This window comes from Salmo trutta, chromosome 21, assembly GCF_901001165.1.
Source record: "Salmo trutta chromosome 21, fSalTru1.1, whole genome shotgun sequence".
Classification (NCBI taxonomy): Eukaryota; Metazoa; Chordata; class Actinopteri; order Salmoniformes; family Salmonidae; genus Salmo; species Salmo trutta.
Window position 1 is genome coordinate 15,491,070 of NC_042977.1, and position 12,811 is coordinate 15,503,880.

Genomic DNA, 12,811 nt, shown 5'->3' on the forward strand with positions numbered 1-12,811 from the left:
AGAAAAGACTACATTTTAAGAAACATGACATAAGTTAACGCATTTCTTTAGTAAGAAGACAGGTGCCGCTGATAATACTGCCATCGTCGTCGAGGCAGAGGACACGACGACGACGAGCCCAGAGACAGACCCAGGCCTAGCTAGCACTTCAATAACCACTAGCAGCATTAGCCTAGCTAGCACTTCAACAACCACTAGCATTAGCTTAGCTAGCACTTCAACAACCACTAGCATTAGCTTAGCTAGCACTTCAACAACCACTAGCATTAGCTTAGCTAGCACTTCAACCAGTAGCATTACTGCCTCTGCTGTCGATGGCTCATCATCATCAGTGCTACCGGCTAGCATTAGCAGCAGCTGCGCTGATGTTGAACCCGAGCGTAGTTCGGAATCAGAGCCTGATTCACCACCAAGCCCTTGCTCTACCAGAGTCGAGATCAACACATGGACCTACTACAGGTGTTTAGTAATTGATGATGCAGCATTGTGATCGGAGGCGCTGTCTGACAGAGGTGTGATCTTGTCCAAAAGGGGCCAAAACAAATCAGAGATATTGTATTCCCTCAAAGTGGGGACACAGTACCTCAAAGATTTATGTCGTGACGTCTATGAAAAAGTTATGAAAAATGGAGAGAGAGAAAAAAATCACACGGACATTGTATTCAGGTAAACCTGATGCAGGTTTTTGTTTTTGTCTTCGTATTTAGTTTTTTTTTGAGAGACAAATTTCAGCAGGGATGGCTTTTCTTACTGTAAGAATATAGGGACCAATTTGAAAGCACACGAGCGTTGTACTGAGCATGTAGAAAACATGGAGAGTTGGCGCCACATTGCGGAAAGAATGAAAACAATCACAACCATTGACGCTATCAACCAGACTGGCGGCAAGGTGGATCGCATCCTGACAAAGCCCCTGGGAAGAAGTGCTGGCTTGGTTGCTCTGGGTGTTGCCTAATTCAAAGGTACTAGAGGGCTGGGGTTCAAGTCCTTATTTCATCTCCTGATGTTCTTTTCACTTTATCACCTATCGGTTCTTATTTACGTGTGTGTAGATGGATAACTTCAATCAAGGTAGACGGATGGAGTACTTCCAACTAGATGGGGAGGCGCTCACCCATATTGCCATGATGACCCAGGACCATTACTCAGTGAAATTGGGCATTTACTCAGACCTGGGCTGCACAGTAAGAACACAGTTTATTTGTTCTCACAGCCTGTTATAAAAAGTCCAAAAATACTCCTTATTGTTCATAAACATATTTTCCAATTGATCTGATCTCTCCCCTTCTTTGTTTTATCCTTGCCTCTTTCTCCTTCCCTCCCTCTCTCTCTCTCTGCAGATTGTTCAGATGCAGCATGATGTCAGTATGTTTGTGTTCCTCCCTGATGAGGTCACTGCCAACATGACCCTGGTGAAGGAGAGACTGACGGCCGAGTTTGTCCAGGACCTCTCCATGACCCTTCAGCCTGTGAAGGTGGCCCTCAAACTTCCTTTCAAGAGTTCAGCTACTCCACTGACCTGCTGCCTCTGCTCACTGACCAGGGTGAGTACTCATTCATCCCACCTCATACGGTCTTAGAATTGTTGTCTCCCTCCTCCACTCCTCCTCTACCGCCCTCTTCTCAACCCTTAGGACCAATAAAACTCAACACTTTAGGATTAAAGTAAAATAACTATTCTAAAAAAGAAATTTAAGGGTGTGTAAGTTCTTGTCGACTATCTGGTCCTTCTTCTACAGTCTTTGATGGCAGAAGTGCATATCTCTCTCTGTACTCAAGAGCACAGTCAGATTTTTTTTCACTTAGTCAGTTTGAACCAGCAACCTTTCGGTTACTGGCCCAACACTCTTAACCACTAGCTAGTGTCTCTTTCTCTCTCTCTATTTAACTATACTTCATTTAACTAGGCAAGTCAGTTAAGAACAAATTCTTATTTACAATGACGGCCTACCCCGACGATGCTCGGCCAATTGTGCACCGCCCTATGGGACGCCAAATCACTGCCGGATGTAATACAGCCTGGATTCGAACCAGGGACTGTAGTGACGCCTCTTGCACTGAGATGCAGTGCCTTAGACCGTTGCACCACTCTGCATCTCTCTCTCTCTGTATCTTTCTCTCTCTGTGTAAGGTGTATATAAGGGTTAAATATCAGAAGTGGAGGGAATAAGCTCAGTTTCTAACCTGTCAAGTACCTTCTGTCAACCCCCCCCCCCATTTTCCTGCCTCCTTGTCTTATATGTGGTGATGCAAAGACCTTTACTAGTGAAAGGAATTCCAAGTCTTTTCAGTGCATTTTCAATATCCTTCGAGCAGGCGCCGAACAGCTCTGGGGGCTCAGACTGACATTAAAAGGTAATACATTTTGACAATGAAATGATATGTCTTATTAAGCTAATTTAACATACATTTTGTGTGGGGGGGGGTCTCAGATTGGCCTCTGGCTGGGGCCTCCAAATCAATGCCTAACCCTGCAATTTTTTTAGGTTGATCCGAAGAGTAATTGTTTACATTGTGTGGCTTGGCTCATTGAATGTGCCAGACAATGAACTAAAATGTAAACATTCTGTCTACTTTCTTGAGACCAAAAGGGAGCTGCACTATTATCAGTATGAAGAAAATCCAATCGCACAACCTTTGGTTGTATGGCAATTAATGGATCTGAAGGATGACTTCTGTTTGTTCTTTTTTATCTAGCTAGCCTCCAGGCTGGGGCAATGATATCTCCCTCTGACTCACTAGCCATCACGCCTCATTAGCTTTGCTCAGTTAGCTCCAAGTCGGACAGCCAAATACAAATCGGCTCATCCCCTCTAGGGCAAGCAGAGGCCCATCCAGTGGTACAGGCAGAGACTGGGCACAAAACGGTCAGAAAAGCAACACAGTAGACAGGTCTAGATTCTACTTAATGCAGGACAGAACATTCATGTTTTTATTTTTTAAACTAAGTGAATCAAATATGAACTTTTAAATTCACAAGAGTAAGTGGACAAGACTAGGCCTCCATTCTCCCTATTTGTTATCCATTTGGGACTTTGGGCCAACACTAAAATACAATGTCTGAGACTACTTTAGTAGCAGGTGTAGGTATACATTGCAGGGAAGGTTAGTTACTGTAGTTGGGTGAAGGAGAGTAAGACATTGAGAGACTCAAATGGAGGATCAAACTGGATCTGCTGCAGTAGTTCCTAAAGCTACAATACTTTGGTGCAGTGCCTCGCCTATTGTAAAGCCTCGTATATGTTCAGTGTGTTTGTGTTCAGCAAGTAACCAAGAAGGCCTTAATGTGCTCCAAGCAGAATATCACCCAGCTCACAGTGAGTCACATAACTGTTTAAATGCACATATCATATTTTTCATATATTATCTTTTGTCACATATTTGTCAAATGATGCTACACTATGACTTTGATATATAGTGTTTTATGCATCTCCTTATGTAACACATTCATTCGTGACTGTCTCCTCAAACAGAGCTGTGTGTCTGTGTACGTGTGTGAGAGAGAAAGTTTGTGGTATCCCAGTTGGAGCTTACGCAAATGTATGTGTGTGTGTGTATGTGTGTGTGTGTGTACATTGACTCTTACCTGTGGGCTGGAAAGCGTGCTGAAGCCTATGGTGGGCGTATGGGGCATGGAGACACCTGGCGAGCCCAGAGAGGACGACGTGATGACGGAGTACGGCGAGCCGCCCAGCCCATTGAACGGCGAGCCCAGGGTGCTTATGGGGGATGGGCGGGGCCGCCCGGGGTTGACGGTGGTGCTGATGACGGAGGGGTGGTGATGGGGGTGGTGGTGAGGGTGAGGGGGGCCCACCATGATGCTAAGGGGCTGTGAGGGGGTGGAGCTCAGGTGGGAGACCTGAACAGAAGAATCTGTAATCAGAGCAGAAAACAGCCAATCAGAGAGGAGAAGGGAGTTAGGGGACACGCCAACCAATACGGATAGGATACTTGTTTTCAGCCCACTTGACATTCTACTGTACATAGGTGTAGGATCAATAGGGTTTAGGATTTTGTAGCTAGAAATGTACATTGTAGAATAGACACTGCAATCATTTCTACATGACGAGAAATGAATTAGGACACATGCATAACAACTAACATAGCAACATGCATAACAACTAACTAGACCCACATCAGCAACCGAGGATCCTGAGTGGTTGAGTGACAGCCAGGGGTCCAAAATGTGAATCTCTCCATTTAACCTTATCACTAATTCAGCTGTTAATGCACTGTGATGTAACCTGAAGTAGCTGGGCGCCTGGGGGTCAGTGCACGGTGAAAGCCTGCGTAAGGGACTTCCATACAGCCCCAGAACAGCCTTAAGAAGGTCAGTGCAGAGACAGGCTACACTGATCTGATCATTCAAAAAAGATTTCTAAGGTCAAAAGAGCCCTGCATATTCCCATTATGCATCAACATGAGAAAATGTTAGGGGGATGTTACAGGGACCCTAGACGGAAGTTAGTGCAACATAGGGCTGTGGTGGTCCTGAAATTTTGTCAGCCGGTGATTGTCAAGCAAATAACTGCCGGTCTCATGGTAATTGACCGTTAATGAACATAAACACATTTAGCATCTCTGAAGAATACAATTGAACAAAGCTGAATAAAATAGAAAGGATATTATCTCCAAAGAATTTGAAGGAGTGCCCTATTCTGTGTTGAGTGGTTAACAAAGAAACAGGTACTCATATATGCTTAATTTAGAGTTATTTAAGTAACTTTAGTTGTGATACAAATGTTGGGCTATATGTTTAGATGTTTTATACATTCTAAGGCTGCATGATGAGACTTGAAAAAAGGTTTGAAAAAAGACGCATGAAAGGCGCTCTGCTTTGTTTTTTATGCAGGCTGTACACACTTCATCAGTCTCTCATTCACAATTTGACAAGCACTTGATAATGCCTCGAATTTCCCGGCTGCATCCCCATTGTGTGACCGTAATGCCCCCTAAAAACATCCATGCCTTTTGCGGCCGGTGGCCATTGTACCCTTGAGCTGAATATAATAATTATAATTCCCTTCTCCCAGCTGCGTGCCGAAGCACCTCTCACTCACATGGCTCTTCGTCACGTGATCAGGTCTTTCTCACAGGCTACAAGTGAAGACACACACATCGGGGACGCAACTGAGCGCATCCTTATCCAATTCCGAGGTGCATATTGAAGATATTGGAAGAACTGTCCACATTTATTTTTCGTCAGCCAACAAGATGAGTAGGCCTAACGAACAGCAAAATCACTGGCCTATGTCAATCTACTATCCCCCATAGTACAAATGTTGACCTATTCTGTGCGAGAAATAAATATTCCAAACATAGTCCGGGACAGTTGTGGGATGAGAGAGATCCCAAATTAGTACAACCACTAGCATCAAAATAAATGTTTTAAGCTATGAGTCTGACGCAACAGATGAGAACGTTAAGCTCAAAATGTTGATAAACTATTAGGCTATTTCTTCACATTAGAAGCGCAGCACTGCACACACGGCAGTAGGCTATAAGCGCGACTGTTCCATTGGCAGGAAAACACCATTCTCAAATGTGTCCACAAATGCAATTATGCATGTAATGCTTTTATTATAGAGGTGCATTTTTATGGTGAAAATTATCTTCCCCAAAATTGAAACTCACGCGCTACGTATGTATGCCAGTTAGGCTCCACACCCATTGTAAAGCAGATTAATGTGCTTCATTTTAAGAAGTTATTTGGTCACTTTAGTTGTGATACAAACCTTATCAAAACATATAAGCCTATGGGCTAAGCTACATGAGGGCTGCGACTATGATTTGAAAAAGTCACTGTTTGTCTTAAGCTGGGCATCATTCACAAGTGATAATATATCATTCACAAGTGATAGGGTAATATTGTCACCCATCATACTATTCTTGATTTAATCTTGTCTTCATATATACTAAATAATATATGTGTAAAATTTGTTTTGATTTAGAATGGACCATTATTATGCACCTGTCTCGATTCAGGGGCAGTAGAAGAAACAAAAATGTAATCAATGCACTTCAATAGTGAATGGAGGACACTTTTCCCATGGTTCATTTTCATGCCAGCCAGGTAGGCTATACTCCTGTTTTAAAGAGAAGCAATGTGCTTAATATTAGGAAGGTTGAGAAATAAATATAGCAGGCCTTGCCTATAGAAAGCTGATGGGATCCTACTCTTTTTAATAGAGGCCATCACTCTGTTTTCTCACGCAATTACTTAGCCTATAGAACATGAGCTCATGGGCTCTCATTGTGTTTGATTAGATTTTAATTACATTTGCATTGATGTCAGAGTGATTAGAGGGACAATAGGGTGCTGAGTACCAGGAAGTTAGCAAGTTTGGTAGGCTACTAATGACCATCAGCAGCATCAGAGCTTGGAGAAGCCTAAACGGTCAAAATCCAATCAAATCAAATGCTATTTGTAGGGTTGCAAAGGGTCGGAAACTTTCCGGTAAATTTCTGGAATTTTTCCCAGAAATTGTCCATGGGAAGTTAAGCCCAGGAATTTTGGCAATTTTGCTTAAATTCATCAAAAAAGTTAGCTTATAACAGATAACCTTTTTTGTGGGATACACAAGGCAATTCTAGGTCTTGTGGCAGATTTTGGTTAAACTATCCCCAATTCAATGGAATTGCAACCCTCTGCATGCAAGGTGCACTCTTCCATCACATGTACAGCTGATTCTCAAGATCTTGCACACTAATGAGATGCTATTGAGCCCAAACTACTACACTGTCTGAGCAAAGGACGACATGCATTCTGGTAAGTTTTGATTACAATACTGGGTGGGGTGAATATATTTTATATAATACATGATTTTTTGTTAACTAGTAAATAGTAGCCTACAGCAAAGTGTTGATTAAATCATTTCTAACTTGTTAACAAGTTCTGCTAGTTAGTTTTTGCTACCATGTGGGTTTTAGCTTGCTTGAGCCTGCTAACTGAGGAGTGTTAATTCACCTGTTTCCATACATGTTTCATTTTAAAACATTTATCTTACAAAGAAGTTGTTTAATCTAACTGCTTAAATATTTATCTGTACATGGAATTGTATTTGGGTTTAAAAAAAAATTAAAAAATCCTTATCTTTACAGGAAAAAGGCACTATTTGATGTGTGGAGAAAGTTCACTGCAGCTAATGTAGAAAGAAAAGCTGTGTACCCTTGCAAATACTGTGCCAAATCATATGTGAAGAATGCAACAAAGATGCAGAATCATCTGGCCAAGTGCATAAAGTTCCCTCAGCGCTCACAACAAGCAACGTCTGACAAAAGTCCCTCTACTTCTATTCGAGGTGAAAATGATGAATCAGACACCTTATCGATTCAACAGCTCATGGTCATCCTGGAATCAGAAGTTTTTTGACTCGATGGAGGAACATAATCAGAGAAATGCTGATGAATGTCTCGCTCGAGCTGTGTATGCAACTGGTTCTTCTCTGATGCTCACAGGCAATGTGTATTGGAAGAGATTTCTGAATGTTCTTAGCTCAGCATACACCCCCCCAACCAGACATGCTTTATCTACCCATTTGCTGGATGCAGAGTTCAACAGAGTTCAAGTGATGTTCAAGCAAATCATAGAGAAAGCAGACTGTATTGCAATCATCTCTGATGGGTGATCGAATGTTCGTGGACAAGGAATAATTAACAACATCATCTCCACCCCTCAACCAGTATTCTACAAGAGCACAGAGACAAGGGACAACAGACACACTGGTCTCTACATTCCAGATGAGCTGAAGGCAGTCAATGACCTTGGACCACAAAAGGTATTTGCACTGGTGACAGACAATGCTGCGAACATGAAGGCTGCTTGGTCTAAAGTGGAGGAGTCCTACCCTCACATCACACCCATTGGCTGTGCTGCTCATGCATTGAATCTGCTCCTCAAGCACATCATGGCACTGAAAACAATTGATACACTCTACAAGAGAGCCAAGGAAATGGTTAGGTATGTGAAGGGTCATGAAGTTATAGCAGCAATCTAACTCACCAAGCAAAGTGAGAAGAATAAGAGCACCACATTGAAGCTGCCCGGCAACACCCGTTGGGGTGGTGTTGTCATCATGTTTGACAGGAGGGGAAGGAGTCTCTCCAAGAAATGGCCATATCACAGTCTGCCGATATGGACAGCCCCATCAAGAGGATCCTCCTGGATGATGTATTTTGGGAGAGAGTGGTAAGCAGCCTGAAACTCCTGAAACCTATAGCAGTAGCCATTGCACGGATTGAGGGAGACAATGCCATCCTGTCTGATGTTCAGACTCTGCTTGCATATGTAAGAGAAGAAATCTGTACTGCCCTGCACAATTCACTTTTGCTCCAAGCAGAGGAAACTGCAGTTCTCAAATACATAAGAAAGCGTGAATACTTCTGCCTGAAGCCCATACAAGCTGCAGCGTACATGTTGGACCCCAAGTATGCTGGCAAGAGCATCCTGTCTGGTGCAGAGATCAACAAGGCCTATGGTGTTATCACTAACGTGTCTCGCCATCATGGCCTGAATGAGGGCCAGGTTCTAGGCAGTCTAGCGAAGTACACTTCCAAGCAAGGGCTTTGGGATGGAGATGCAATATGGCAGTCGTGCCAACATATCTCATCAGCCACCTGGTGGAAGGGACTTTGTGGATCTGAGGCTGTTTCCCCTGTTGCCTCCATCATCCTCTAAATCCCACAAACATCAGCCGCCTCAGAGCGCAACTGGTCCTTGTTTGGGAACACATACACCAAAGCACGCAACAGGCTGACCAATACAAGGGTTGAAAAATTGGTGGCCACCCGGGCAAATCTGAGGCTTTTTGAGCCTGACAACGAGCCATCATCAACAAGGTTGGAAAGTGACAGTGAAGATGAGGGCTCAGAGCCCGATATTCAAGAGGTGGACATTGAGGAGGTCCAGGGAGAAGACATGGAAGCCTGAGAGGAAGACAACCAAAGCTTTAGTTTCTAGACTATCATTTTACAGATTATGTTGAAAACGTTTTTGGAAATTGTGATGGATCATTGGGGATCATCCAATATTCACTTTCTTTTGTTGTTCAGTGAAATCATCCCATGTGAAGAGTCAACTCATTTAATTAAAGTTAAATTCGTAACTAAATTGTTTTTTAAATTATTTCTATTGGAAGGATTCTATTCTCGGGCCGACTCTCTTCTCTGTATACATCAATAATGTCGCTCTTGCTGCTGGTGATTCTCTGATCCACCTCTACGCAGACGACACCATTCTGTATACTTCTGCCCCTTCTTTGGACACTGTGTTAACTAACCTCTAGACGAGCTTCAATGCCATACAACTCTCCTTCCGTGGCCTCCAACTGCTCTTAAATGCAAGTAAAACTAAATGCATGCTCTTCAACCGATTGCTGCCCACACCTGCCCGCCCGCCCAGCATCACTACTCTGGACGGTTCTGACTTAGAATATGTGGACAACTACAAATACCTAGGTGTCTGGTTAGACTGTAAACTCTCCTTCCAGACTCATATTAAGCATCTCCAATCCAAAATTAAATCTAGAATCGGCTTCCTATTTCGCAACAAAGCATCCTTCACTCATGCTGCCAACATACCCTCGTAAAACTGACCATCCTACCGATCCTCGACTTCGGCGATGTCATTTACATAATAGCCCCCAACACTCTACTCAACAAATTGGATGCAGTCTATCACAGTGCCATCCGTTTTGTCACCAAAGCCCCATATACTACCCACCACTGCGACCTGTAGGCTCTCGTTGGCTGGCCCTCGCTTCATACTCGTTGCCAAACCCACTGGCTTCAGGTCATCTACAAGTCTCTGATAGGTAAAGCCCCACCTTATCTCAGTTCACTGGTCACCATAGCAGCACCCACCCGTAGCACGCGCTCCAGCAGGTATATCTCACTGGTCACCCCCAAAGCAATTCCTCCTTTGGCTGCCTTTCCATTCCAGTTCTCTGCTGCCAATGACTGGAATGAATTGAAAAAAATCACTGAATGTGGAGACTCTTACCTCCCTCACTAGCTTTAAGCACCAGCTGTCTGAGCAGCTCACAAATCACTGCACCTGTACATAGCCCATCTGTAAACAGCCCATCCAACTACCTCATCCCCATACTGAATTTATTTATTTATCTTGCTCCTTTGCACTCCTGTATCTCTACTTGCACGTTCATCTTCTGCACATCAATCACTCTAGTGTCTAATTGGTATATTGTAATTACTTCGCCACCATGGCCTATTCATTGCCTTACCTCCTTTTTCTTACCTCATTTGCACACACTGTATATAGATTTTTTTCAACTGTATTATTGACTGTATGTTTTGTTTATTCCGTGTGTAACTCTGTGTTGTTGTATGTGTCGAACTGCTTTGCTTTATTCTTGGCCAGGTCGCAGTTGTAAATGAGAACTTGTTCTCAACTTGCCTACCTGGCTAAATAAAGGTGAAATAAAAAAATAAAAAATTTGCAATTATGTCTACTTATGATAAGGTAAAAGGTTTATATTTCTGTCTCCATATGATATGGTAGATATATCCAATGCAAAAAACATCTACATTTAAATGGTATTAATATTATTTGCATATATTTCCGTTAATTCCCACATATTCCCGTTAATTCCCATATATTCCCGTTAATTCCCACGGAAATGTTCCACCTCTGAATATTCCACAAAATGTGCAACCCTAGTTATTTGTCACATGCGCTGAATACAACAGGTGTAGACCTTACAGTGAAATGCTGACTTACAAGCCCTTCACAACAATGCAGTTTTAACTTATTTTTCTAAAGTAAAAAATAGATAAGTAAAAAAAAAAAAGTACAAATAATTAAAGAGCAGCAGTAAAATAACAGTAGCGAGGCTATATACAGGGGGTACCGGTTCAGAGTCAATGTGGAGACTATATACAGGGGGTACCGGTACAGAGTCAATGTGGAGACTATATACAGGGGGTACCGGTACAGAGTCAATGTGGAGACTATATACAGGGGGTACCGGTACAGAGTCAATGTGGAGACTATATACAGGGGGTATCGGTACAGAGTAGAGTTAAAGGGACTATGCATAAATAATAAACACAGAGTAGCAGCAGCGTAAATGGAGGGGTGGGGGCAATGCAAATAGTCTGGGTAGCCATTTTATTGTCTGTCAGGAGTCTTATGGCTTGGGGGTAGAAGCTGTTGAGAAGCCTTTTGGACCTAGACTTGGCGCTCCAGTACCGCCTGCCGTGCGGTAGCAGAGAGAACAGTCCATGACTAGGGTGGCTGGAGTCTTTGACCATTTTTAGGGCCTTCCTCTGACACCGCCTGGTATAGAGGTCCTAGATGGCAGAAAGTTTGGCCCCAGTGATGTACTGGGCCGTACACACTACTCTCTGTAGTGCCTTGCGATCGGCGGGTGAGCAGTTGCCATACCAGGCAGTGATGCAACCAGTCAGGATGCTCTCTGGTGCAGCTGTAGAACATTTTGAGGATCTGAGGACCCATGCCATATCTTTTCAGTCTCCTGAGGGTGAATAGGCTTTGTCGTGCCCTCTTCACGACTGTCTTGGTGTGTTTGGATCATGATAGTTTATTGGTGATGTGGACACCAAGGAACTTGAAGCTCTCAACCTGCTCCACTACAGCCCCGTCAATGAGAATTGGGGTGTGCTCGGTCCTCCTTTTCCTGTAGTCCACAATCATCTCCTTTGTCTTGATCACGTTGAAGGAGAGGTTGTTATCCTGGCACCACACGGCCAGGTCTCTGACCTCCTCCCTATAGGCTGTCTCATCGTTGTTGGTGATAACGCCTACCACTGTTGTGTCATCGGCAAACTTAATAATGTTGTTGGAGTCGTGCCTGGCCATGCAGTCATGAGTGAACAGAGAGTACAGGAGGGGACTGTGCACGCACCCCTGAGGGGCCCCCATGTTGAGGATCAGCGTGGCGGATGTGTTGTTACCTACCAATACCACCTGGGGGCGGCCCATCAGGAAGTCCAGGATCCAGTTGCAGAGGGAGGTGTTTAGTCCCAGGGTCTTTAGCTTAGTGATGAGCTTTGAGGGTACTATGGTGGTCAGGTGGAATTTGACTGCCTTCATGACTCCTAATACGGTATACGGTCACTGTAACAGCCATAGTGCAACATCATAGATCTTTTCTGGCCTATTGGACAAACATAAGCCTAGATATAATGACAAACATTAGCCTACATAACGACAAACATTAGCCTAGACAAGAAACATTAGCCTACATAACAACAGACATTAGCTTACATAACAACAAACATTAGCCTACATAACAACAAACATTAGCCTACATAACAACAAACATTAGCCTTCATAACAACAAACATTAGCCTACATAACAACAAACATTAGCCTTCATAACAACAAACATTAGCCTACATAACAACAAACATTAGCCTACATAACAACAAACATTAGCCTACATAACAACAAACATTAGCCTTCATAACAACAAACATTAGCCTACATAACAACAAACATTGGCCTTCATAACAACAAACATTAGCCTACATAACAACAAACATTAGCCTTCATAACAACAAACAATAGCATACATAAGGAAAGTGGGACTTTAATATTATGAATTTGGGGTGATATGCAATTGGCATGAATGTATGAGAACAAAATGAACAGACAGAAGGTTCTTTCCCCTCCCCCCCAAAAAAAACTAAACCTACGTCATAAAAACGTATTATATCAACAACAGCAACATAATCCAAGAGAGAGGGCTCTATCAACTATCAAATCTATGTACATATGTTATAGCAACAAGAATCTATCAAATCTATTTACATGTTATAAGAACAAAAA

The 12,811-nt window shown here is 43.0% G+C and overlaps 1 protein-coding gene across 2 annotated transcripts in view; it reads right to left on the minus strand.

The window, feature by feature from the left end:
* Positions 1–12,811, minus strand: part of rxrga (retinoid x receptor, gamma a) — a 54,483-nt gene that overhangs the window by 16,228 nt on the left and 25,444 nt on the right. For both annotated transcript variants that reach the window (XM_029704474.1, XM_029704472.1), the window contains exon 2: positions 3,587–3,873. In XM_029704474.1, coding sequence (XP_029560334.1) covers positions 3,587–3,873 — 287 coding nt within the window. The remainder of the gene's footprint in view (positions 1–3,586; positions 3,874–12,811) is intronic.